Source organism: Mesoplodon densirostris, chromosome 18 (assembly GCF_025265405.1).
Source record: "Mesoplodon densirostris isolate mMesDen1 chromosome 18, mMesDen1 primary haplotype, whole genome shotgun sequence".
Taxonomy (NCBI): domain Eukaryota; kingdom Metazoa; phylum Chordata; class Mammalia; order Artiodactyla; family Ziphiidae; genus Mesoplodon; species Mesoplodon densirostris.
The window spans coordinates 2,185,653-2,209,814 of record NC_082678.1 but is presented as its reverse complement, the minus strand read 5'-3'; the positions used below and the strand labels follow the sequence as shown (position 1 = coordinate 2,209,814).

General features: G+C 50.1%; 1 protein-coding gene across 1 annotated transcript in view; it reads right to left on the bottom strand.

Moving 5' to 3' along the window:
• The window catches only part of FAM117A (family with sequence similarity 117 member A), a 43,052-nt gene that overhangs the window by 8,191 nt on the left and 10,699 nt on the right, over positions 1–24,162 (bottom strand). The window contains exons 2-3 of the mRNA XM_060082851.1: positions 9,141–9,310; positions 662–757 (exon numbers count right to left, since the gene is read on the bottom strand). Coding sequence (XP_059938834.1) covers positions 662–757; positions 9,141–9,310 — 266 coding nt within the window. The remainder of the gene's footprint in view (positions 1–661; positions 758–9,140; positions 9,311–24,162) is intronic.

Below are 24,162 nucleotides of genomic sequence, written 5' to 3'. Positions count from 1 at the left end.
ATTGTAAATACTTTGTATTTCCCGCTAGCCTTACATACTTCATATTCTCTCTCTGTCCTTACAACCAAGAGGGCAGAAGCTACTGCCCTGTAAAGGGTGACCCCTGGTGAGTTGGCCCTCCTGGGGGCTCCCCACAGCATGCCAGGCGGAGCTGGGTTGGGAGCCCTGGAATCCAGTCTATGGCTTTCTCTTGTCACCCTCAACCCCTGTGGCCCTCATGAGAGGGAGGGAGGGCCAGGAAGAAGTGTTTGAGGACACATCATTATTTATCTCTTCTTTTAAAAATAAGGCTGGATGAGTAGTTAAGTAGTCAGTGAGGTTGGGGGCTTCCAACTCCCAGAAACTCGCTCTCTTTCTCCAGTCTCTGACACGCTTATCTGGATCCACCCTCAAAGTGAAGTGAGAACAATGGTCACCCGCCCCCGCACCCCGAGCTAGGCCGCTGGAGGCCAAGCCCCTGCCTGCAGGAGGGTCTGGGCTCATGAAGCCAGGCCTCCAGGAGGCTGGGAGGCAGCTATGAAGGCGCCACCTCAATGGGAAGAGGCGAGGTCGAGGCAGGTGAGACTGGAAATGTGGGTCCACTTTGGAGCGGATGTGTCCGTGGCGCTGGGGGTAGGCGAGAGGCAGCTTCCCGGGCCAGGGAGCCAAAGGGGGCAGTTACCTCTTTTCGGTGGTCTGTGCTGCCCCAGGACGCTGAGCGCTTGTGTGTACACGAGCTGGCCCGCTCACCTTCAAGCTCTTGCCAGGACAGGGGGGTCTGCGGGGAGAGCAGCCCAGTGAGACAGAGAGCAGCCTCGCAGGCGCACCGTTTCCCAGACAGAGGTGCTGGCTCCCTGGGGTCTTCTCTCCTCCGCGCATCAAGCTCCTGGACACCGCCAGCCCCTTGTACTCTTTCAGGCTTCTCCAGCTGCACTGCCTCTTTCCCAGTCCACATCCTCCAGGAAGCCTTCCCTGATGAGCCAATAAGGCCAACCTGCTCTTTACTCTCTCATAACTTTTACACATGGATTATAGCCCCAACTGTTCCAAGTGCTTCTCCCCAGCACTGAGGACCAGAATTGTCCCTCCCTATATCCCAACCAGGTCCCAGAGAGCACTTTCTGGAGGCTCGGGAAACACTGGCCTCCTCGATTCCCTCCCCATCTATGTGCCCAGGTTCCTGGGAGCCTAATGGAAACAAGTGACCAGACGGGACTCCACTGAGGAATCGTTAGTTGGTCAGACAGGAAGAAGCCCAACAGAGGTGCCCCATGCTCCATCCTGAACCGAAGCAGAAGACGTCTGTGCGGTGCAGTACCTCAAGCTTGTTCCGTGATTCTTCCCGGTCCACAGAGGGTTAGGGTCCCCAAAGCCCTCCTGAATACATAGGGAGGGGAGATTTTCGCAAAGGAGGCAGCCAGAATTCTGAACGCAGCCCCGACTCCTGACCCCTCTTGGCTTTATCACAGCTCCTTCTCCTGGGCTCTGCCCTGCCCCTGTGAGAACTTGACTCTCAGTCCACCATCCTCCCTCCCCCACTGCACAGAAGACAGAGGACCCAGGATGGAGGCAGGGGGAGTTGTAGACCCACTTCCTGAGCCCCTATCAGAGGGAGGAAGCGGTTGGCTCTAAGCACGAGGCAGAGGAGGACACAGTCCCTCCCCCCGCCACCAGCATCCCTACTTCCATTCCAAGGGAGGGGCCCAAGGGGGAAGGCTCTGGTGGAACCAGTTCGTCTCTAACTTCTTTGCACAAGCTGCCAAAACCATGAGGGCCTGGGAACTGTCTCCTCCAACAGATCCGCTGACCTCCCCCGAGAGGTTGTTACAAACAGAAAAGGGGGAGGATAAGAGGGAAAAAGCCCAACAACTCACCACCCAACAGCTGTTAAGAAGAGCTCGGTGATGGCAGTCTGAGCGGGGCTGTGGGAGTAGGCTGCCCTGCACAACAGCTGCAGAGGAGAGGGTCCACGGGGGTGCCGAGCCTTCCTGCCTCTTCCTTCTCCCAGCTGCCCACCCATCAGGGCCTTTACCCGGCCGTGCGACACAGCCAGGGTGAGACAACTGCTGGACTCCCTTCCCTGAGGCCAGCACCGCAAGGGAGACCCTCCAGAGATGCGGCCCCACTATTCCTTCTTTAGCAAAAGGGCAGAGAGCATATCCTCAGGCCTATACCCCAAAGCCTCGAGGTGGAGCTGGCTCTGACAGTAGAAACCAAGCAGCTGGTCTACTTCCAAATGCCTATCAGGGTGTTGGCAGACAGAGCCTCAGAAAAGGCTGCTGCAGATACAGAAAAGAGAGAAGCCCACAGTCCCCTGGGCGGAGCAGATGCACGAACACTCCTCCCCTCCCAGGGCTCCAAGCCAAACCTGTAGGTAACTAGGTCTGCTCATCAAAGCTGAGTTCCACACAAGCTTATTGTCCCTGGAAAGGTGGCAGAGACTACAGAGGAAGGGTGACAAAGGCTAAGGGGTTGATGCCTGTTTCTCTTCCTCCGGGAAGATGCTGCACTCACAGGTGGGTGGTGAGAAGGAGGTAAAAGCAGCCACATTCAGGTTGCCACCGGTTCTACTAACGCCTCTTGCAAACTCTTCAGCTGCCTCTTTCTTCTGAGATACGTGAGGGGCTGGAAGGAGAAGTGTAGGCTAGCGCTGGAGGCTGGGATGCATGTGAAAACGCATGGCAGCCGGGACCATCTCCTCTCTCAGTCCATCTCACCTCAGTCTGCTCGGCAGCATCTCCCAGCAACTATTGCCTACTCTTGTCAACTGTGCTACTAAGGCCATCGCTTTGCCTCCACATCCACCCCTGGCCATAGGCATCACCATCTTACCCTCCATCCGTGGGCTCTCTGTCCCGCAGGCAAAGGTGGCTCCATCTCCTTTTTCTCTCCTTAGCCCTTGACCTCTGAGCCGGGTCTCCCCGCCTCAGACGGCCCGCCGTCCCAGCCCTTCCCAGCGTCCCCATCAGGGAGCCCTTCCCCGCTGTCCACCTCCTGCGGCCTGGTGCCGCACCCTGCAGCTTCTCTCATCAGATGGGTTCAGGGTACACATCACTCATGGACTCAGCAAAGAGTCACTGGATGCAAACTGTGTGTCAGGCGCTGTTTCAGGTGCCGGGGGCATAACAAGGCACCAAAGGACAAAAATCCTCATCCCCTTTGAGTTTACATTCTAGCTGGAGGCACAGTTTAAACAGTGATAAGTACTAAGAGAGAAATATAGCAAAGAAAGGGAATAGGAATGCTGGGCTGGGGAACATGATTTTAAATGTCAGGGAAGTCCTCAGTGAAAAGGGAACATCTGCTGAAAACATGAAGGAGATGAGGAGTGAGACATGTGGATATCAGAGGTGAGAGTGACCCAGATGGAGGAGACAGCAAGGGCCAAGGCCCCCAAGCAGGAGCCAGTCTGGTGGGTTTGAGAATGACAAGGAGGCCAGTGTGGCTGGGGCGGAGTAGTAGGAGACGCGGTCTGCAGGTGTGACAGGTTGAAAACGGCCCCCAGAGAAATCAGGTCCTAGTCCCTGGAACCTATAAATGTTACCTGACATGGTAAAGTTTTTGCAGATGTGATGAAGCTAAGGATCTTGAGATGCAAAGATTATCCTGGTGGGCCCTAATGCCATTAAAAGTGTCCTTATGAGAGAGAGACAGAGGGAGATTAGACACTCACAGAAGAAGGTAAGGCAATGTGACCATGGGGGCAGAGACTGAGGTGACGTGGCCACAAGCCAAGGAATGCTGGCAACCACCAGAAGCTGGAAGATGCAAGGAATGGGTCTCTCAGAGAGCCTCCAGAAAGAGTATAGCCCTGCCAACACCTTGATCTTGGCCTAGCGGAATGAATTCAGACTTCTGGCCTCCAGAATTATGAGAGAATAACTTTCCATTGTTTTAAGCCACTAAGTTTGAGGTAATTTGTTACATCAGCCTCAGGACCTAATACAGCAGGTTATCCTGTGTTTGAAGCTGTTTACGTGCTGGCCTTGAGTATTTTTCAGGCAGGCACATGCACAGGTATGGGCTTTGGCCCCTCCAAGGTGACCCAGGAGCATCAAGAAAGGGACCATGCCCGCCCCTTACTTCCAGTGCCCCTGGGTGGACAGGCCCTTCCCTCCTGGGTCTCACCACAGACGTCTGGGCCAGGGTCTCCTTGGAGCACAGAAGAGTCACAGCTAAGGAAGGTTACCCTTCAAAGAGTGACCCTTCATGGCACAATGGGGGTCAAGCCGGGCTGTGAGACAGCACTGTAAGTGGTTGTCCCAGGCGGCCCCCGGAAGCAGGACCCAGCTGGAGCTCAGCAGGCCAGCCATGTTGGGCAAGGGGACTCACACACCGCAACAGATTTACTTTAACACCCTGGCCCAGGAGGAGCAGCTAAGGGAGAAGCAGGGCTACTTACTGGCCATGAGTGGCGTCAGCCAGCTATGCAGACGATGCTCAGATTATGCAAAACTGGATGTGGGTTAGAGCATGGAAGCTTTGCCTGGGATTCTGAAGTCCCAGAGCAACATGTGGGATAACTGGGTGAGGGCGAGGACAGCTTTATAACAAGAAGGCAGGGGTGAGATGGAGCCCAAACCCTCCAAACTGGAACCTCTTTCTCTGCCCCCCACTCAACTAAGCCTCTGCCCAGATTCTGAGACAGGAAGAGTCCTGGTCCTTGCTGTCTCCAGTGACCTTGGCTGGGCCCTGGGAACATAACCCAGTGTACCTATGCGGATGTCTAGAGCAGCGTGGTGCCTGGCCTAGCATATATGCTCAGTAACTACTTGCTGAACTGAAATTCAGCAGGGAATCAGCCTCTTGGGACTCTGGCCAGAAAAAGAGGCAGGAAAGGCTCTGAGGGTGGTCTGCCGGCCAGCACCGAGGACTCTAGCAGCAGGTGGCCAAGGCCACCATCTGTGGCCCTACGGTGACTGTGCAACCCTCAGATTTTCCATCGTGGACCCATTTTCAAATATTCTATGCTGATGTCAAACCATATACTGAACAACTGGTCCTGCTCACCGGTTTGGGAAATAGGCACTGTGCCCAGGCCCTCACACCCGCAAAGAAAGGCCCATCATAAGCAGACTGAATCGTGTGTCATCACCAAATGTGAGGCACTGGACTGGGAAAAAGAGGAGGAGAGCACACAGGTAGGGAAAGTCACAGACAGGGAAGAGTCTTCCCAAACGAAGCCACCTCCGCCTCTGCCCTTCCGGACACTCCACGAAGGTTGTCAAGGACTTAAGCTAATTTTTCTTCCCAAAGCGTAACTCAGGCCTAAAGAAAAAAAGTCTCTCGTAAGGGCATCCCTACCTCACCTGGAGCCTGCAGAGGAAATGGGGCTGGGGATGAGCAGAACGGGGGGCCAGGCAGAGCAGGCACCCAGGGTCCCGTCTGTCTCCAGGAGGAGAACACCAGCGGGGGAACTTGGCCCCAACAGTCATTCCAGCTGTGGTAAGACCACCCCCTCCCTCCAGAAGAGCGCGAGAAGACTCCCAGCAAGAAGGCAGGGGGTAACTGCAACCCCCAGCATGTGCTGCCATCTCCCGGCCCGGCCCCGGGCCCAGTGCCAGGAGCGGCCGGCCCACAGCACTTGATGGCCAGCTCTGAGTGACCAGCTGACCTGGGGGAGGGCAGTCAGGAGAGGGGAAAACAGATTCAGATTTACCTGGACAATCCTGACAAAGTCCTCCGAGACACAAAGAAACCTCCAGATGACGGTGACACCACACAAGAGCCTTCCTAGTCCTCGTTGACTGGCCCCTCTGCACCCAGCACCCACTGCACCCAAGCTGTTCCTTACACCCACCAAGCTGACCTCTGGGAGACCTGGTCATCCCGCTCCCATCGCCCATCCTGGCTCAGAACATGTAGCAGCTCCAAAGCCCTCCTTCCCCGATGACCACATTCACACCTCCTTAGGAGAACCAATTTCCCGAATAAGATCCATCCACCTCTCTTCCTCACTTGCCCCAAATATTTGGGTGAGCCCACTCTCCATGTCAGACTGCAAGTTGCTTGGGAACCACCCGTGCTATCCTTTGCGCCTGCCTAAGGGCTTAAGACACAGCTAAGTCCAGGAAGGGAATACTGGGACTGTTGGCAACCTGCTGCAATTCGAGAACTGAGAGCTTTTAACCCATCTTCTGCCTTGGGAGAAGCCTTGAGGACGCAGTGTGCTGGGCTATCTAAATGTCAGGTGTTCTGATATGAAACTTGCAGGGCTCTTGCCTGCTCCAGGGGGTTCAGAGCGGGGAGCCGAGCTGCTCGGCCTACACCATGACTATGGCTGCTGTCCTTACTGCAAGTCCTGACCCTGGGAGTGCCAGGCTGATGAGGTCTCCAAACACACACTCTGGCGGTTGGCTGGGGTGTGTGTGGGGCTGGGTCAGGGGCACAGATAAGAGAGCAGAAGTGAGGGCCTGCCAGGTGCGGTGGAGGTACTTCACTGGTGTGGCTAGAAGAGAAAGCGCAGAAGGTGGGGGTAGGGGTGGGAACAGCCCGCCTCGAGCTCAAAGGAATTAAGGAAATGTGCTGGCATCATCTATTTTTAGTGACTTAAAAGCTTTCAAGGACTTTGGTAGATCCTGCCTCCCTACCTTCCCTCCACGCTTCTCTGCACCCCCTTGTGTCTCCCCCATAAAACCTCTCCCTCATCTCCAGTCCCTTCTGGGTGATGCAGCCATGCTCAGTAGGGAAGGAGCACCAATTTCTTTGGGAGATGTTGAAGAAGGCAGCTTGTGCCAGACCAGGGTGCTCAAGCAAGAATTTGAATGGAGCCCAAAACCTAGAAGCAGAAAATTCCCAGAAGGCCAGGAATGAAAGATGGGCAGAGCACATACTGGGGTTTGGATGCCCACGTTGATCAGAATTCTCCCACCTCCTGACTGCAGCCACAATATTGACAGGTTGCTAAGGGTTCCTCGAGGGCTGGAGCCCAGCCCAGGGAAAGAGGAAAGCTGCACAGCTCGGCCTTGCCAGACCCGCGGAGGCGCATCGCTGGCCTCTGTCTTGCTGTGGCAAGAAGCCCGGACTTGTTATATAAAAGATCTGGCCTGCAGCTGGAGCCTGAGCAAAACATACAGCCTAGAGCCCATGCCTCTAAACCCGGCCAGGGAACATCTGAGGCCAACCCTGCCTGGAGTTGACAAAGAGAACGCCATCTGAGGAGTGGGATGGAGGCTTCCTAGAAGGCTGGTAGCAGGAAATGACAGTGACGGGGATACGGGGATAGGCAGGTGGGCTGCATGGAAGCCTGCCATCTGACGAAGGGAGATGTAATCATGAGCTTACACAACCAAAGCAACCTCAAGTCCTGCTCCTCCAGGAAGCCCTCCGTGACTAGACGCATTATTTGGACTAAACACTCTCTCAACAGAGAAAGGGGTGTGTGCTCCAGGCACGTGAAGGGGAAGTATAACCTATCCTACTTGCCCTTTTCAGGGGACACAGGGAACAACAGTGTCTGGGGCTTCCGGGAAGTCGGCGTGCTACCTGGAGCGTGCTCTCCCTTCACAGTCTGTTCCTAGATCTAAAGAATGCCATTGGACTTCCCTGGTGGCGCAGTGGTTAAGAATCCACCTGCCAACGCAGGGGACACGGGTTCGAGCCCTGGTCAGGGAAGATCCCACATGCCGCGGTGCAGCTAAACCCGTGCACCACAACTACTGAGCCTGCGCTCTAGAGCCTGTGAGCCACAACTACTGAGCCCACATGCCACAACTACTGAAACCGCACACCTACAGCCTGTGCCCCACAACAAGAGAAGCCACTGCAATGAGAAGCCCACGCACTGCAATGAAGAGTAGCCCCCGCTCGCCGCAACTGGAGAAAGCACACACGGAGCAAAGAAGACCCAACGCAGCCAAAAACTAATTAATTAATTAATTAATTAAAAAAAAAAAAAAGAGTGCCATCAGTTTTAACTGCAGCAACTCCTGTTGGTCCAAGGTGGCATATTCCTATGAGAATTCCCCTGCTGTAAACTGTGCCAGACACGTGGCCCCATCTCATCCTTTGGCTCCCTGTTCACTGGCCTTCATGGAACCGACATCCAGATGCACCAAGGTCAAATCTTGTTCTCATTTCCTTGTTCTCCACTCTGACATGCCAAGAACAGTACTGGGCATTCAAACATTCACTAATAACATTTGAAAATGGATCTCATTTTAAAAATAAATAAAAGGGACTGGGAGATGTGCTCCGCAGAGGAGGACAGGGGAAGCGAGCGCACAGAACCCTTTCCCATTTGGCCGGCACCCCACCTCCAGTCAGGCGGGGCGGGCACACTCCAGCGACGTGCAAAGGAAGAGTGGCTGGCCCAGCATCCCCCAGGACATGGGCTGCCTCTCCTCTGGGCCTGTGTTCTCCCCACCCTGTTTCCTCTTCCCTGAGAACAACTCATTTGTTCTGAAGTTGAACAGGAATGGGCTTAAACTGCATCAAAAGGGAGCAGATCTGACTCTTACAAACCTAACTGCTGAAAATGTTGAAGTCCTGACTCAGATGAAGAGATATCTTTGTAAAGTTTCACATATGAGATGACTTCTTGCTCAGGCTAACACTACCTTACTCAAAAACTGACCAATGGACTGGATGATTACAGAGATCCCTTCTAAGTTTAGGATCCTTAATGAAGAGGGGACCTGGGCTCCATCGGACTCAGATGGGTCCCCCGAGATCCCAGCAGGGCTGCTGATCAGGGATCAACTCGCCATTATCTGAGAACTTTCCGCTCCTGTTGCTCTAGTGGGATCTATCCTGGCTCAACACACTCTCGGGCCACCTCTTCCAGGTGTCTGGGGAATGCATACTCAGTTGAACGTTGGTCTGTTTTAGCAACGTAAATCTCATTTATTAAAACCTAGGATAAATTCCAAAATCAACTCTTGTATACCCACACGTGAATACTCAAAGCCAAACTGATAAACCCAGATCGCCTTCTCTCTCCCACCAGTCAGGTGGAATGCAAACTCATTTTCAGGTAAATTTACGAAGAGAACCAAGTTGGTTAACATGAGATGATGAAAAGCTACATGGTGCATATGTACAGCCAAAACCCAGGACAAGTCACATCAATGACTGAGTATTGGTAAGTCGACCCAAGGCCTCCTCGGCCAGCCCACCGCCCCACCTTTATCCCTTATCCCATTAGCAGAGAGCTTCATTACCTGGGTGGCCTTGTCATTGGTACAGCAGGTGAAGGCCCCATCAGCATCTCGTGGCCACTGGCCCAAAAGGTAGGAGCTGAGGATGGTGTCCAGGGAGAATGTACGCCGGACCTGGGGTGGCTGAGGCCTACACACTGGTTTTTCTGGGGCCACGGAACACGGGACGCTGGCTGGAAGAGAGCACAGCCCGCACACCTGGACGTCAGCATGGAGGCAGACACAGTGACCAACCTTCCCTCTTCTAGGAGGCCTCAGCAGACTGCTGCACCTTCACTCACACTCACCTCCCTCCGACAGACTTGGAAGCAGCCCATAAAAGCACATACAGCATGATGAAAGCTCTCCTGACTTATCCAGCTGGTCTTTGTCACTGGAAACAATTTACACCATTTCACGCTGGACGAGGGGTTACTTTACACACGTCTTCTTTCTCCTGTTCCTAATGGACTACAGACTGTGAACTCCCAGGTCTCCGCACTGAGTTTCCTGAGAGCAGGACTGTTTCCCATCATTAAAGAAGAAACTGGAAGTGGACAAAAACCAAGTTGTCCTCCATCTTTTATCCTGCCTTTTATTTCCTTTTATCTCCTGCCTTCTTCCAGCACTGATTGCAAGGCTCCTATGTACAAATTCAACCCAGTTAACTGAAGGACTCCTCCTATTTCCTTCAAGACCATTAGCTCCAGGGAACCTAGGTGACTGAGACAAAGAGAATGACGTAACTACTTTCAACTATCCAGGATCCAGGAGAATATCCAAATCTTTTGGTTCTCTCCTCTGTCTCTGACTTCTGGCTAAATAGAACAAAAATAAAGCAGTTACAAATCCACTTTTTTTTTTTTTTTTTTTTGGCGGTACGCGGGCCTCTCACTGTTGTGGCCTCTCCCGTTGCGGCGCACAGGCTCCGGACGCGCAGGCTCAGCGGCCACGGCTCACGGGCCCAGCCACTCCGCGGCATGTGGGATCTTCCCGGACCGGGGCACGAACCCGTGTCCCCTGCATCTGCAGGCGGACTCTCAACCACTGCGCCACCAGGGAAGCCCCAAATCCACTTATTTTATTTTTACCTTGATAAAAGCTTTCTGGGGGAAGGTAAAAGTTGAAACTTTTGCTAAAATCTAAGCATTCTGGAATCATCTGTAAGTTTCAGTCATCTGGGTTGACCGTGTTTTCTGCAGCCACATTCAAAACACACTACTATCTTAAGGTCTGTAAGGCTCTTTCCTTTCAGCAGAGCAAAATGCTTTCACATTTGTACTAATCTCTTGATAATTCATGTGTGCATTAAGCACAGCAAAAGAACTGGGGACTGTAGATATAAATAAACTTGAAGAGCTTTATATAAAAAGACACTAACAGGTTGGCAGGTTCCTCAAAAACTTAAATATAGAATTACCATACCATCCAGCAATTCAGCTTCTAGGTATATATACAAAAGAATTGAAAGGAGGGTCTCAGAGATATTTGTATACCCATGTTCATAGCAGCACTACTCACAATAGCCAAGGGGTAGAAACAACCCAAGTGTTCACTGACAGATAAATGGATCAACAAAATGTGTTCTATACATACAACGGAGTCTCAAAAAGGGATGAAGTTCTGATACATGTTATACCATGGATGAAACTTCAAAACATTATGCCACATGAAATAAAACCGACACAAAAGGACAAATATTGTATGATTCCACTTATATGAGGTACCTAGAATAGGCAAATTCATAGGGACAGAAAGTAGAACAGAGGTTACCAGGGGCTTAGGGGGAGAAGGGAATGGGGCATTATTATTTAATGGGCACAGAGTTTCTGCTTGGGGTGATGAAAATATTCTGGAAATGGACAGTGGTGATGGTTACACAACATTGTAAGTGTACTTAATGTCACAGAATCATAAACTTATAATGGTTAAATGGTAAATTTTATGTTATGTGTGTTTTACCACAATAAAAAAAAGGAGAGAAACACTAATAATACTATCTACATTCTCCAAATCCATTTAAATATTTACACACATTTTGACATAGTATAATCAATATGAAATGTATTACATGATATTCTGCTTTGTTCTATCCATTTCATATACCCATTTCCAAGTATCAACAATCTACATATCTGTCATTTTTAAAGACTACATAATATTCCACCAGGTTGATATACAGTAGTTTGCTTAGCCACTCCCATATTATTGGACGTTTGAGAGGTTCCTCCCACCCCAATTTGGATATCATAAATGTTATTGCATGGGTAACTTTTAGTCTCAGGTTTTATCTAATTCCTTACATATTTCTAGGTCATTTTCCTCAGCCATCATATAGTATGTGCTCCTTTAAAACAAACTAAAGGGACTTCCCTGGTGGTGCAGTGGTTAAGAATCCTCCTGCCAACGCAGGGGACACGGGTTCGGTCCCTGGTCCGGGAAGATCCCACATGCCACAGAGCAACTAAGCCCGTGCACCACAACAACTGAAGCCCACGCGCCTAGAGCCCGTGCTCTGCAACGAGAAGCCACGGCAATGAGAAGCCTGTGCCCTGCAACGAAGAGTGGCCCCTGCTCGCCGCAACAAAGCCCACGCACAACAACGAAGACCCAACACAGCCAATAAATAAATAAATAAATTTATTTTAAAAAATAAATTAATTAATTTTAAAAAACAAATTAAAAATGACTTATAAAAGTAGTGTGGGGGGGGGGGGGCTTCCCTGGTGGCGCAGTGGTTGAGAGTCCGCCTGCCGATGCAGGGGACGCGGGTTCATGCCCCGGTCCGGGAGGATCCCACATGCCGCAGAGCGGCTGGGCCCGTGAGCCATCGCCGCTGAGCCTGCGCATCCGGAGCCTGTGCTCCACAACGGGAGAGGCCACAGCAGTGAGAGGACCGCGTACCGCAAAAAAAAAAAAAAAAAAAAAAGTAGTGTGGGGAATTCCCTGGCAGTCCAGTGGTTAGGACTCCACGCTTTCACTATCGTGGGCCCAGTTTTGATCCCTGGTCAGGGAACTAAGATCCTGCAAGCCATGTGTTGCGGCCAAAAAAAAAAAAAGGAGTGTGAATTGTGGAAAATTCAAGAAATATGCAAACAAACAGAAAAAACTGCAAATCTCCATACCCAGAGATAATCACGGATAATACTATGAGATATATATCCTTGGGGGCCCTGCCTTCTATGTGTGTGCGTGTGTGCGTATGCTTTAAAATGAAAAACGGGATTATACTGTACATATTATTTTGCAATGAGTTTTCACCTTATATCATAAACACCTTTCCAAATCAATATATACTGACCTACAACACACCCTTTTAAATGACCTTAACACTCTTTAAACTCTTCAAAGGCTTTCTTTCAAAGACAGTACTCATAGGCCTCATGCTCTGGTCCCACTTACCTTTCCTTTACACGTCACTCCTCTTCAAGATCTCTATGTCCTGGACAGATTACACTATGCACCATTTCTCACCCATGTCTTGGGCCTGCCCTCCTCTGAGGTTTTGCACATGTGCTCAGGGCTGAAATGTGATCCATCCATCAGGGCCAGCCTAAACATCTCCACCTCCACGGAGCTTCCTGAGTCCCCTGGAAGGAATGTCTCAGGATTTTCTGATTTTTCCCAGCACTTTGTACTCTTCTAGTACTTCCCAGCCTCTATTGGATTACAAGTATTTGTAACTCCCAGCTAATAAACAACCTGTGGCCAAGGGCTGTCTAATTTATCTTTGAACCCCACACAGCATCTAAAGCATAGGGTTGGAGATCGGCAGACACCTAAGTATTTGTATAAAATCAAAAACCTGTTACTATAAGGGAGAGCCTGCCCTAATTACACCTGGATTCTAAGTTTGTGTGCCTTGCACATCCATGCTCACCCTGCTCCCTGTGAGTAAATCCCCTTGAGCTGCTTGTCCCCTTTCCTGTCTCTGAGGCTCAGGGAGGCCCAACCTCTTTCTTCCCCTCCCTGCACCTGTCACCCAGAAAGTTAGTGACAGGCACGCTGGGTTCAAGCCCCAACTGCATCCCCTACACTGGCATCTCAACCACTCATTTTTCTATCCTGGGCTTAAGATCAAAAGGTGGCAATCTGGATACTTCTGGGAGATCCTGACCCATGCCTGCAGCCTGGCCAGACACCAAAATGCTGTCCTGTGGTTCTTCCAAACTGTCTCTAAGAGCCCACTGATGAGGCGGGGGCCCTTCCTTGAAGGCAAGTTTACAAGGTTACATGACAGAGAAGCAATGAGGCAGGTGGGAAGCAGGTGAGCCAGGGACTGGCAGAGAGGCCAGAACACCGTGATTTTAACAGCTCCTTCACCGTTGTCGGAAGGAAGAGGTCTGGGACTCCAGGGCTGAGGAAAAAGCACTGGGGAGAAAGATTTCTTGGGGCCACCTCTCCCAGCCCCTCAGAAGAAATTGCTGCAAAAACCTCCTTTAGAATTTTTTCCATCCTGAGACCCTAAGTATGCTCTTCTAAGTTTGTGTGCCTTGTACCCTAAGTATGTATAATACTTTCAAGTTTGTATAATACTTTCAAGTTTTGCCCCCTCCTCACAAAGTACCTGTGTGTGTACAGTCTTTTGTTCTCCTAAAGGGGCTCCAGAAAGACTGATAAGGAGACCAAGGCACAGAGAAGTCCAGTCTCAGATTGGACTTGGTTGCCCAGAAAGTCAGGAGCAGTCCTACATCCAAATCCAAACCTCCTTCTTCCTACATCAGTCCACAGGGCTCTTGGCCCTTTTGCATCAGGAACACCTCCAAGGGTGCAGGACACCTGCCTACATACCTGAAGGAAGAAATGCCTGGCAGCTCCTTCAGGGAGGGGAGTAAGGAAGGAGACCACATAGCAATGTTTTGTTTGGGGTGTTGGTTGGTTGGTGTTTTGGAGAAGCCTTTGAAACCTAGTGGGAAGGATTCTAGTGAACCATGCCCATTTTACATCTTCCCATTGATGCCCTTCACAGCCCACCTCATTCGCGAGTTACAGGGGGAGTCCAATTTCAAGGGCAGTAATCAGAGGTGACATTTTACTCCCCAGCACCCCCAGGGTTGGGGAGGACCCAGGATCCTGGAATTTGGTATAAGAATCCAACCACCCATTTTGATCAACTCTACATCCAATTCTGACCAAAGTTATTCATAAAGACTCTGAGTGCTTCATCGGTTCTGACTTGCTCCTCCGTATACAAAAACAAAACAAAACAAAAACACGAATTAAAAAAAAAAAAAAAAAAAGGGGGAAGGAAGGGTGGATGGGGAGAAACCAAGTACCCCAATCCAGAGCCGGCTGCCTCTGACCCAGCCCCCTCCTCTCTGCTAGGCCTGCAAGGATGTCGCTGCATCTAAGACTAACTGGAGGACTCGCCTCAGTTTCTTTTCCTTAAATGAGACCGCTGGGCCTCAGACTTATTTCTACAATGACCACATCCTAGCACAGGGTGCCGGCCCAGCTCCTGATCAGCCGCAAGGTGACGGAATTCCCTTCTGTCTCAAAGCGCTCAGCAAAGCTGCAGCTCCCCTCCCAAACCCCCAGGTTCTTAGACCCTTTCAGGTGACGAAAGTGCCATGTTTCCTTCACGCCCAGAAAATAAGGGAGGGGGGCACTTTAAAAAGATGAGATTTTGACAGGAAAACAAATCTACCACTTATTTTAAAAACCCCACCCTAAATGGTTTGGTGATGACCTGCTAATTTGGGCACCAGAACTGATTAAGGGTGAAACCAAGGTGTCAGGTTCCCCCCAGACGCAACACAAACCGAAGCCAAAGCCAGACACTGACATGCTCTGTGCCATCCTCGAAGGGGCCACAGGCTGGAGCGGTGTGGCCCCTGAATACCTGGGAGGGGCTCAGGTGTGAGGGGTCTGGCTCTGACTGCAGCTCTGCCCTCGCTGTGGCGTGACTGCGGCCCACACCTCATGCCCTCCCCCCTCACCGGGCCTGCTCTCCCATCCCGCAGGCAGGAGCACAGTCCCAGCCTCAGTCACCTCTCAGGGACGCTGTAAAGAACAGAAGATGAGATGCAAAAAGGCTTTAAAGTCTTCATTAGATAGATCACGTCAAACCAATTACTGTCAGTCAGCCCCTCCCCACACCACAATCTTTTAGGACTGAAGGTGTGGGTGGGGAAGGAAGAGGCGACATGCAGGGTGAGTTCCAGCCACCACTGTCCCCTGGGAAGGCCCACAGCTTCAGTGTCAGAACCCTTTCCTGTCCTAGTGTTGGTCTAACCCAGCCAGGACAGCACCCGGAGCGAATGACGCAGGCGAAAGAGAGCCGCTGGGAGGCGTGGGCATCAGCAGCGCCGTGAGCACCGAGCACCTCCCTCAGCCGGGAACATCCTCTAAGAAATCTCACAAGTGAGTGCAGCTGAAATAGGGGCTCCTGGGCTTATCCCTCCCTTACGGGTGCACCCACCGGAAAGATGTGGGGATGGGGCTCTGCCCTGCAGTTGTGTGATTATGCTTAAAGGAGAAGTGAGGAGAAGTCACAACGGTTGCCTGTGGTCGGAAGATGAACTGGTTTCATTTCTGGAAAGGACCCCTCTCAGATTTGGGAAACAGGACAATGGGCTGCCCTGTCTGAGAAGGGACGCCCCGATCATGACAGGCCAAGACAAAGCAGCAAGTTGCGGGGCCCTGGCCGGGTGGCTGCGGGAGGGTGGGGTGTCCTGTTTACAGCGCTGTGGGGTATTATCGGCCCATCGCATGCAGCAGGCTCCACAGCCCAACCACCTGGCGAAGCTCCCTGGCACAGGGCCAGGCCATTTCACCATGCAGCTGAGCAGCGGCGGATGCTTTGGTTCTTGGGCAACGGCAAATGGAAACAACAAAACAAAACAGCACACACCAGAGATAAGAAGCCTTAGGTGCTATCTTCCGGAGCCACTTGGCCCTGTCCCCCAACTGCTACATTTGTATTGGCTTTGGGGAGAGCGGGCTCTGAGTGGAGAGGACCAGCAGTCAAGTGTCTGCTGTGCCTTGGGGGACAGTGAATAGGGCAGAAACACACAAACAGCTGACGAGGGGCCTGGCACACCACAGTGGACTGACTGATTCCTTCAGTAGCAGATTCCGGGTGCCCACCACAAACCAGCCCTGAGACAGGCACTGGTGACATGGGAGGAGCAGGACAAGAAGCTGCTGACCAAGCTGAAGCGGGGTAGGCCGATGCGGTACCTAAGGGCCAGGCTGCCAGCTCAACCTCTGGGGGTTCCTCCAGCCACTGACCCTTCAGAAGGACCACCATTTGGTCTCTGCTGTTCCCTCATATTCCTGGCTGGAAACCAGCTCAGGCCTGACCACACCAGCAAACCCCCACCGCGGGAACCCGAAGGAGGAGGGCGACAGCTCTTAGACGGCGGCGGCAGGGAAAGGAGGAAGGCGGCAGAGGACGCAGGAAGTGAGGCATCTGGGGCTGCCCGTCCCAACCTGGCCGGAGACAGGCTGTGGGGCGGAGGCTTAGCAGCTCACAAGGAGAGACCAGCCCCTGACCAGAGGGTCCTGGCTGGGAATCTAGGGGGGCTACTTCACTTATTTTACTATCTTTGGGGCAATGCAGGAGAGAGAAGTCTGGGAAACAAGACAAGGCTACTCTCCACCCATCCTCCATTAGCCTGAGGCTGAGTGACCCCAAAATACCCAAGAGGACTACAGAAGGAAGAAGAGAGACAGCCAATGAGATTTCACAGGTGGCAAAAACTCAGCAACTGGCAGGTTCAACAAACAAGTTATTCGTCACTTCCTCCTGTCACTGGGGTTTGAGCCATTATTAGCACTCATCTTCTTGCCTTCCCTCTTTAAAATAACTCTCATTGTAACAGAAGCTGTACATATACAGGAGGAAATCAAAGGAAATTTTAAAAATGCAGATTAGCAAAAACTGAAAAATAAAAACGATGCTTGCCGCCTCTCAGAGGTCACCACCTGCACATCCTTCCTGATCTCTCCCTGCGCACCTCTGTGTGCATGTGTAGTTTTAATAAAATGAGGTCTTATTACACGTTTTTCTAACAATCGGCTTTTCTCAGCCCCTGATCTTCACTTCGGGAGAAGCAGCCAGGGAAAGGGCCGCCCAGGAGGCTGAGGCAGTGCAGATGGTTGGAGGGAGCAGGCCCGGCCCTGTCCCGCCTCCGAGCTGCGATGCAGCACTTCTGTTGGGGGTGGGGGAGGCGGGGGGAGTGATAACCTGGAGGGGAGCAAAGTAAAACAGGGACGCAGAATTTCTAGATAGGCCCCAATACCAGATGTGCAGTAAGGAGGGGAAGGTCCTCCGCACAGCTTCACAGGGGTTACTTTTCCACTTCAGGATGTGTGTTGGGATTAAACAGTGCAAGCAGTCTTCTGAGCGGCTTGAGGTCCTGCGCCGCTTAACTGCTTAACTCAGGGACATGTGGGTTTTGGAGGGAAGCTGTGGTCAAACCGAAATCCTCAGTGTGACTGTACAAGAGTTAGAAGCCCTCCTTGGAAAGCCCAAGGAGACCCCATCCATCCCAGCTGGGAAAATTAAACCTGGGGCTTTAAACACTTCTTTCAAACCCAAGCAATAGCTCCTTTCAATCATAACAGGGAGAAGAAACTAAAGAAGTGAGATTAAAAAGAAGGAAGAAAAAAAGAGTAACAGCACATTTCCCTTGCCAAGAAGGCTTACCTAAAGAGAAAAAAAGAAAGAGTGATATCTGTAGACACATGAAGAACTTCTCAGCCAGGACCTCAATACTAACTCCATATTTAATATTAACTCTGTATTTAATACTGTCTCCATATTTAAGTGTGTAGCTCAGGTGAAACCTTTTCTTGCTGTGTGTCTGACTCCCCAGGATGCAGACCACATCCATGGGCAGCTGGAGAGAAGGGTCAGGAGAAACCCATTTGGAAGTGTCACTATGGGGAAAAAATAAGGAATACCCTAACTCTTCTTATCAGCAAGGAGGGAAAGGGTGATCCCAAAGTGTGCGTGTGTGTGTGTGTGTGTGCGTGTGCGCGCACACGCGCGCGTATGAAGAGTAGACAGCAGTTACTTAGACATTTGTTCAATTCTCAAGAAGCTGCAGTTAGAAAAAAAGGAAGTGGTGTGAACTTTTCACCTTTTATCTGAATTCTATGAAGAGGAGTTCTGAAGGATTTCAACATTCTTAAAACAGGACCAAATACTAGCAGTTACTGATTGGAGCATGCGTTCCTCTGGGATCTATTTGGCTTTTGTTAAAGAACAGCATAAGTAGCCATAGCCTAGCCTTCTCCCCCTAAAAGCAATCCTCACCGCCTGGCTATTTGGGAGTGATGAATTTCTGGGTGGCTATAAACTCAGAGGACAGGCATAAACCCCTCAGCATCTTCACTTCAGACGACAATCTGATTCTTATCCAGTAGAGGAGAAATCATGATGTCCACTCCAGCTCTTTAAAGATAAAAGAGGCGAAGGAAGAACCAGAGATTGGGGAGGTTCATCTACAGTAAATCCTGTGAGAGGACAACTGTGATTGGAACCCTACTCTGATTTTTGTTCTGAATGTGTGCGCCCCACACACTCTCAGGGATTCTCTGGGTGGGGCCCCAGGAACACCCTCGTGGAGACAGGTGAACTGATTTCTCCAACACCACAGAGCAACTTGAGACACAGGCCTTTCTTCCCCCACAGAAGACTTTCAAAGTGCATTTCCCCCCTTGTGTTTCATTGTCAGACTCAACTGTCATGACTGTCTGGCTGCCTTGGTTCAGGAACTTCCCCATGGACTGGAAGAGTTCTATTATTTTCCCTACTAGGAACCAGCACAATCAGACTTGGGTCTCGGGGACACTGTTTTACCCAGTGGGCATGTAGGGCAAATGGAGGAAGACAATTAAAAAGGAGGGATCCCTTTTCTAGTGAGGACAGTGGAAATCGAGTGAAAGAAGAAAAAGGAAATAAGAATAGAATTATAGATAATGTTCAAATAGTCAAAATAATTTCTGCTTTGTGAACAAACCATGACTCATTTTTAGCTTCATCCAGCCTGCCTTCTCCCTGACCTCACGCAAACTGCCAGACAGCAACATATGTGTGAACAGCTGATACTCAATTTACTATCAGCCCAAGTCACACAAAATACCTAGAGTTTGACAGAATTTGATGGCCTCATTTTGTTGCCTTCCCGCCAATGATTCTAAAAGCCCAAAGAAAATTTTTGTACTCCTCTTTAGAACAACTCACATCAATACTCATGTCCTTCAGTGTTAGTTTAGAACTGGTTTTATGCAGCTCCCAAAGTAACAGCTCAGTCAGGAAGAGTCAGCAATGGATGCCAAAACAACTGGGAGAAACACTGTGGAGAACAGAACACTTACGTAATGTACCACATATAAGAGAATAATGTACTTTTACAAAGGGAAATCTGGTTGTCACCACCTCAAGTGATCCAACTTAGCATTACTAGCGACAGACATTCTGACACTGTGTACCTCCGGAAGCGATGTATTATGAAGTACCCAGCTTCACCCACGAAATGTTCATGCCCAAGGTGTTTCACCTGAATCCAACTGGGCCCCAGACCTAACCTCCCACTTGCAGGAAATACAGGAGATGGAGGAACAAGTCAAGTGCCATTGAAAGGAATCAGTCAGAAAACTCCAGAATGTGGGACAGCTAGAAGGCTGTCCACACTTTCAATAAGTCAGTAATCAAAAAACCTAAAAACAAAAAGACAGGGATGGGAGGGGAATTTTAAACACATTTTTTTTAAAGACATAACCAAACGAGAACCTTGACTGGACCCTGGATCAAAAATAAGAACAAAAGAGCCACAAAGAGGAAATCTGAAAATGAACTGGATATTAGGTAATATGGAATTATAGTTTCCTTATGTGTAATAATGATATTATCATTATGTAGAAGAGTGGTCTTATTCTCAGGAGATGCCCTTGAAGTAACAGGCGAAGTGTCAAGATATTCACAACTTGTGTTCAAACAGTTCACCAGAAAAAGTGCCTATGGATGCACATATGTGTATGTCTAGACACACATATACATAATACACACAAGGAGGGAAGAGAAATTAGACAATTGTGGCCAAAAGTTATCAGTGAGTCTAAAGTGAAAGATAAATGGATGTGTACAGGGCTTACAACTTTTCTGCAGGTTTAAAATTTTCCAAGATAAAGCTGTGAGGGAAAAAAAAAAAAAAAAAAAGAACTGGCTTAATTTGGAATTTGGGAAGACAGAATTAACTTCACTCCTTAGCAAGGATCTAAACTGTTTAGCAGCTCAATCTTGGCAGGTTGTAGTCAAATTCAATTGGTTCACTGTTCTGGTCTTCTAATTTGGGGAAAGAGAAGGTGGGCAAGAAGAAATGAAACAGTCAATGAGGCTTACTAGGAGGCAAGGAATTGAAGGATGTAAATCAGTACAAGGTAGAATAAAGATACTAAAGGAAGGAGACTTTAAATTAAGAAGTGGCAAAAAAAAAAAAAAAAAAAAAAAAAGAAGTGGCATGTCGGGCTTCCGTGGTGGCACAGTGGTTAAGAATCTGCCTGCCAATGCAGGGGACACAGGTTTGAGTCTTGGTCCAGGAAGATCCCACAAGCCGCGGAGCAACCAAGCCCGTGCACCACAACTACTGAGCCTGTGCTCTAGAGCCCGTGAGCCACAACTACTGAGCCCGTGTGCCACAACTACTGAAGCCTGCATGCCTAGAGCCTGTGCTCTGCAGCAACAGAAGTCACTGCAATGAGATGCCCGCGCACTGCAACGAAGAGTAGCCCCCACTCGGCACAACTAGAGAAAGGATGCGCGCGGCAACTAAGACCCAATGCAGCCAAAAATATTTTTAAAAAAAAAGAAGAGGTATGTCATCCCAGGAGAAAGACCCAGATTGTGCGCAGAATTAAAGAGTTCCTATGATCCAGAAACACAGTTGGAGTTGGAAATAACCTCAGATATGCCCCACCAAGTTACCCTGGGCATCCATTCGCTCATTCATTACAGGAGCGTAGAAACCAGTGAGATCCCAGGGAAGATGGGTAAAAATAGCTAAAGTGAAGGTAGCTAGATCCCAAGAGGAAGACGAAGTGAATTAGAATTTATGTCTTCTTCTGCATGAGTGTAAAGAGGAAGGGCAGAAGAGACTTTAGTCAGAATAGGAGAGATTCCAGCTAGATAAAAGGAAGAACTTCCTGCTCACCAGAATGAATGAGGGAGATTGTAGAGTCTGCCCCTGAACAGCTCCAGGGAGAGAGCATTACATGCCCCCAGAGGTCTCAATATTCACCCCTCAGAAGGCAGGAGGTTGTACCTAGAGAGTTTGAGCCTCCTCTAGTTCTAGAATTCTCCAACTATTAAAGGGTAAATAAGAGATGGCTACTGACCGATTCAGCTAAATTGAAAGCCCCAGAGCCCATGCTGTTATCCGGGGCAAAATTAGTTAAGGGGGAAAGAAAGGCACAAAGTCAAAAGGAGATATGCCTTTCCTAGCTGATCAGACAGCTGTGTTGTGGGCTCCCAGACCACCTCTCCCACTTCCTCCCCCAAGCAGGAGAGTATAAATAGCACTCAATTTACCTGTGGCTCGCCACAGGCAGAAGGGCTGGTCACGTGGTAACTGCCAAGTAGACATCAGAGCTCAGAGGGCAGGTTTGCTCACTTGCTACACCTCAGTAGGTCTGTCAGGACCTCTGCTCTGGCTCATTTTGCTCTGGGCTGGGGGGCGGGGAGGGGGGCTTAAAGGAGCAGTTACACAGTTATGTCCCTCAGGGCCATGAAGGTACAGTCACAGAACGTGCCTCGCCTTCAGGGTCTAAAATCTTATGAGGGTTAACTCTGCACAACCTTCAAAGCTTTGAAAACCTGCGTGGATCATTTTGTCCCACTTGCAAAATCTTCTCTGGTTATGTCCATCTCTTTACTTAAGTTCTACTGCGTCCCTAAAGGAAATACCTGAGAGACCACTACATCCTACCTGGTGATTCCCTACCTGGCCTCTGGCATTCTGGAACTGATCCACCCTGACCCCAAATCCCAGGCAAATTCCCAGGCTGGGCCTGGTGGAAAAACCCCAGTGTGTGCTGGGCAACATTCCAGGGCAGCCCCTGCTTTAAAGTCCTGGTCTTGCTGGTTGCTCAGATCTCCTAAGGGAGGCTCAAAGGTTATATAGTGCCTCCCGGGTAAACCTTGTCTGAAACACAAATTAGATGGTCCCTCTAGAAAGAGCCTTGAAAGGTGTGACCTTGGGAAGATTTTTCCTACCCTCACTGTCTGCCTGAGACCAATGGTAACTTCACAGCAGAAGGATGCTTGTCAGGTCACCTCTCCACATGTGCTTCCGGGCACAAAGGAGGACATGGCAACAGTACCCCTGGATGGTGAGTCACACCATCTCCCCCGCATACAACGGGCTTCGTATCTGCTCTTACAGCAAAAGCTGCTTAACAGTAATGACGCCTTCTTTTACAAGTCAGGTAAAGAAAAGGCTTATCCTCCTGAAGCAAGAGGAGAATATGATCCAGGGAAACAGTCTGGGGTGTTAATTACCAAGACCCCATCCATGCCTCTAAGAACTGGAAGGGAAAGCGCAGTGGTCCCAGTCCCCTCCAGACAGACAGCTCTGGCCATCTGCACGGCAGCGCTAACACAGGCCTCTACACCGCAGACAACCCAGTAAGACCTGGGGGCAGCCTTCTCTCACCCTCCTGCAACTTGTCCGGATTCCGGAGGCCATCCACCGGCTGCTGATTTTGGGGTAGGACGGAGCCAAGAGAATACTGGAGACACAGCCTATCCGGCTTGGTAACTGCCTCAGGACAAACAATCTAACTGTAGAAACGGGTGTAACAATACAGTAAATGCTCAGGGGTCTATTTCACAGAACTGGCTGGAATCCATGAAAAAATCCTTTGAAGCTAACTTAACCACAGTCTCACACTCTAGGGCGGCTGCAGGGAGGCATTTCAGATAAAGGACACGTAGTGAAGATTCTCCAAAAACTGTTTTTTCTATGTTAAGAAGTAGAGTCAGACTCATTCACTTACCCCAATTCTGGAAGCTGGCGGGAAATGTCAGTAAGCAAAAATGTCAGGAGTAATTCAAGTGCCTTCAAGGAGCACAGACAGATGCAGAGCATGCGGTTTGGAGGGAGAGAATAGGGGCCGGGAACAAACAGTCGTGTCTGAACCCCTAACTCTGCTTAGCGGTGATGACCAGATCCACCCCTTCTGGGGCCCTGTGGTTAGTGGAAAGTTTTCACGGACAAAGAGTGAAGCCCGCCCTTTGTGTATGATGTTGTAACTCCTGTCCACTTGGTAAGATATGCCTCACTAGGCCATGAACTCCTGTACATTAACAAGGCGGTGGGCACAACAGACCGACTGGTACACAGCCAAAAAAGCTGTCTGGCCTGGCCCATAACCTGACACTGCTTTCTAGACAAAACTCAGCTCCTTTTCCCCTTGGATCTCTACCATAAAAATGCGAAGTAGCATTACTCTATGGCTCTGGCACGTGAGAGCCTTCCGATCTCATGTATTTTAAGAAAATGAAGAGTTGAGTGAAGAGCAGAGTGAGGGTTTTTCTCAGAATGAGGAAGCAGTTTTCCCTAGAAGGTACCTGGACATCCTGAATATGCTCAGTGTGGATCAGCAGCCTGCTGCAACCCTGCTGACCCCACTGCCGGGTCCGTGTGGGGCACGGACTGGGCTCAGACATACGGCCGCAGGTGCCCAATGGGTCTCAGAATCTGATGCCAACCTTGTCCAGCTCGAGCAGCAGGGACAAGCTGCAGTGTCCTACCATACCAGTCAATACCTGGGCCCAAATCCTGCCTCCGCCTCAGTGTGCTACGTGAACTCAAGACGAGTCACTTAACTTCTCTGGGCTTCGGTTGTTCTTTCTGTTAAATGGGGAGACTAAGAGCTGTTATAAGGATGAGAGAAGAAGACTTTAAAGAGCTCCTGGTACAGTCAAATTAGTCTAGCATACATTCATTTTTAAAAACTTTTTATTTGGAAATAATTTCAAACATATAGGTGTAAGAATAAGACCAGTACCCAGAACATCCATATGCCCTCTACCCAG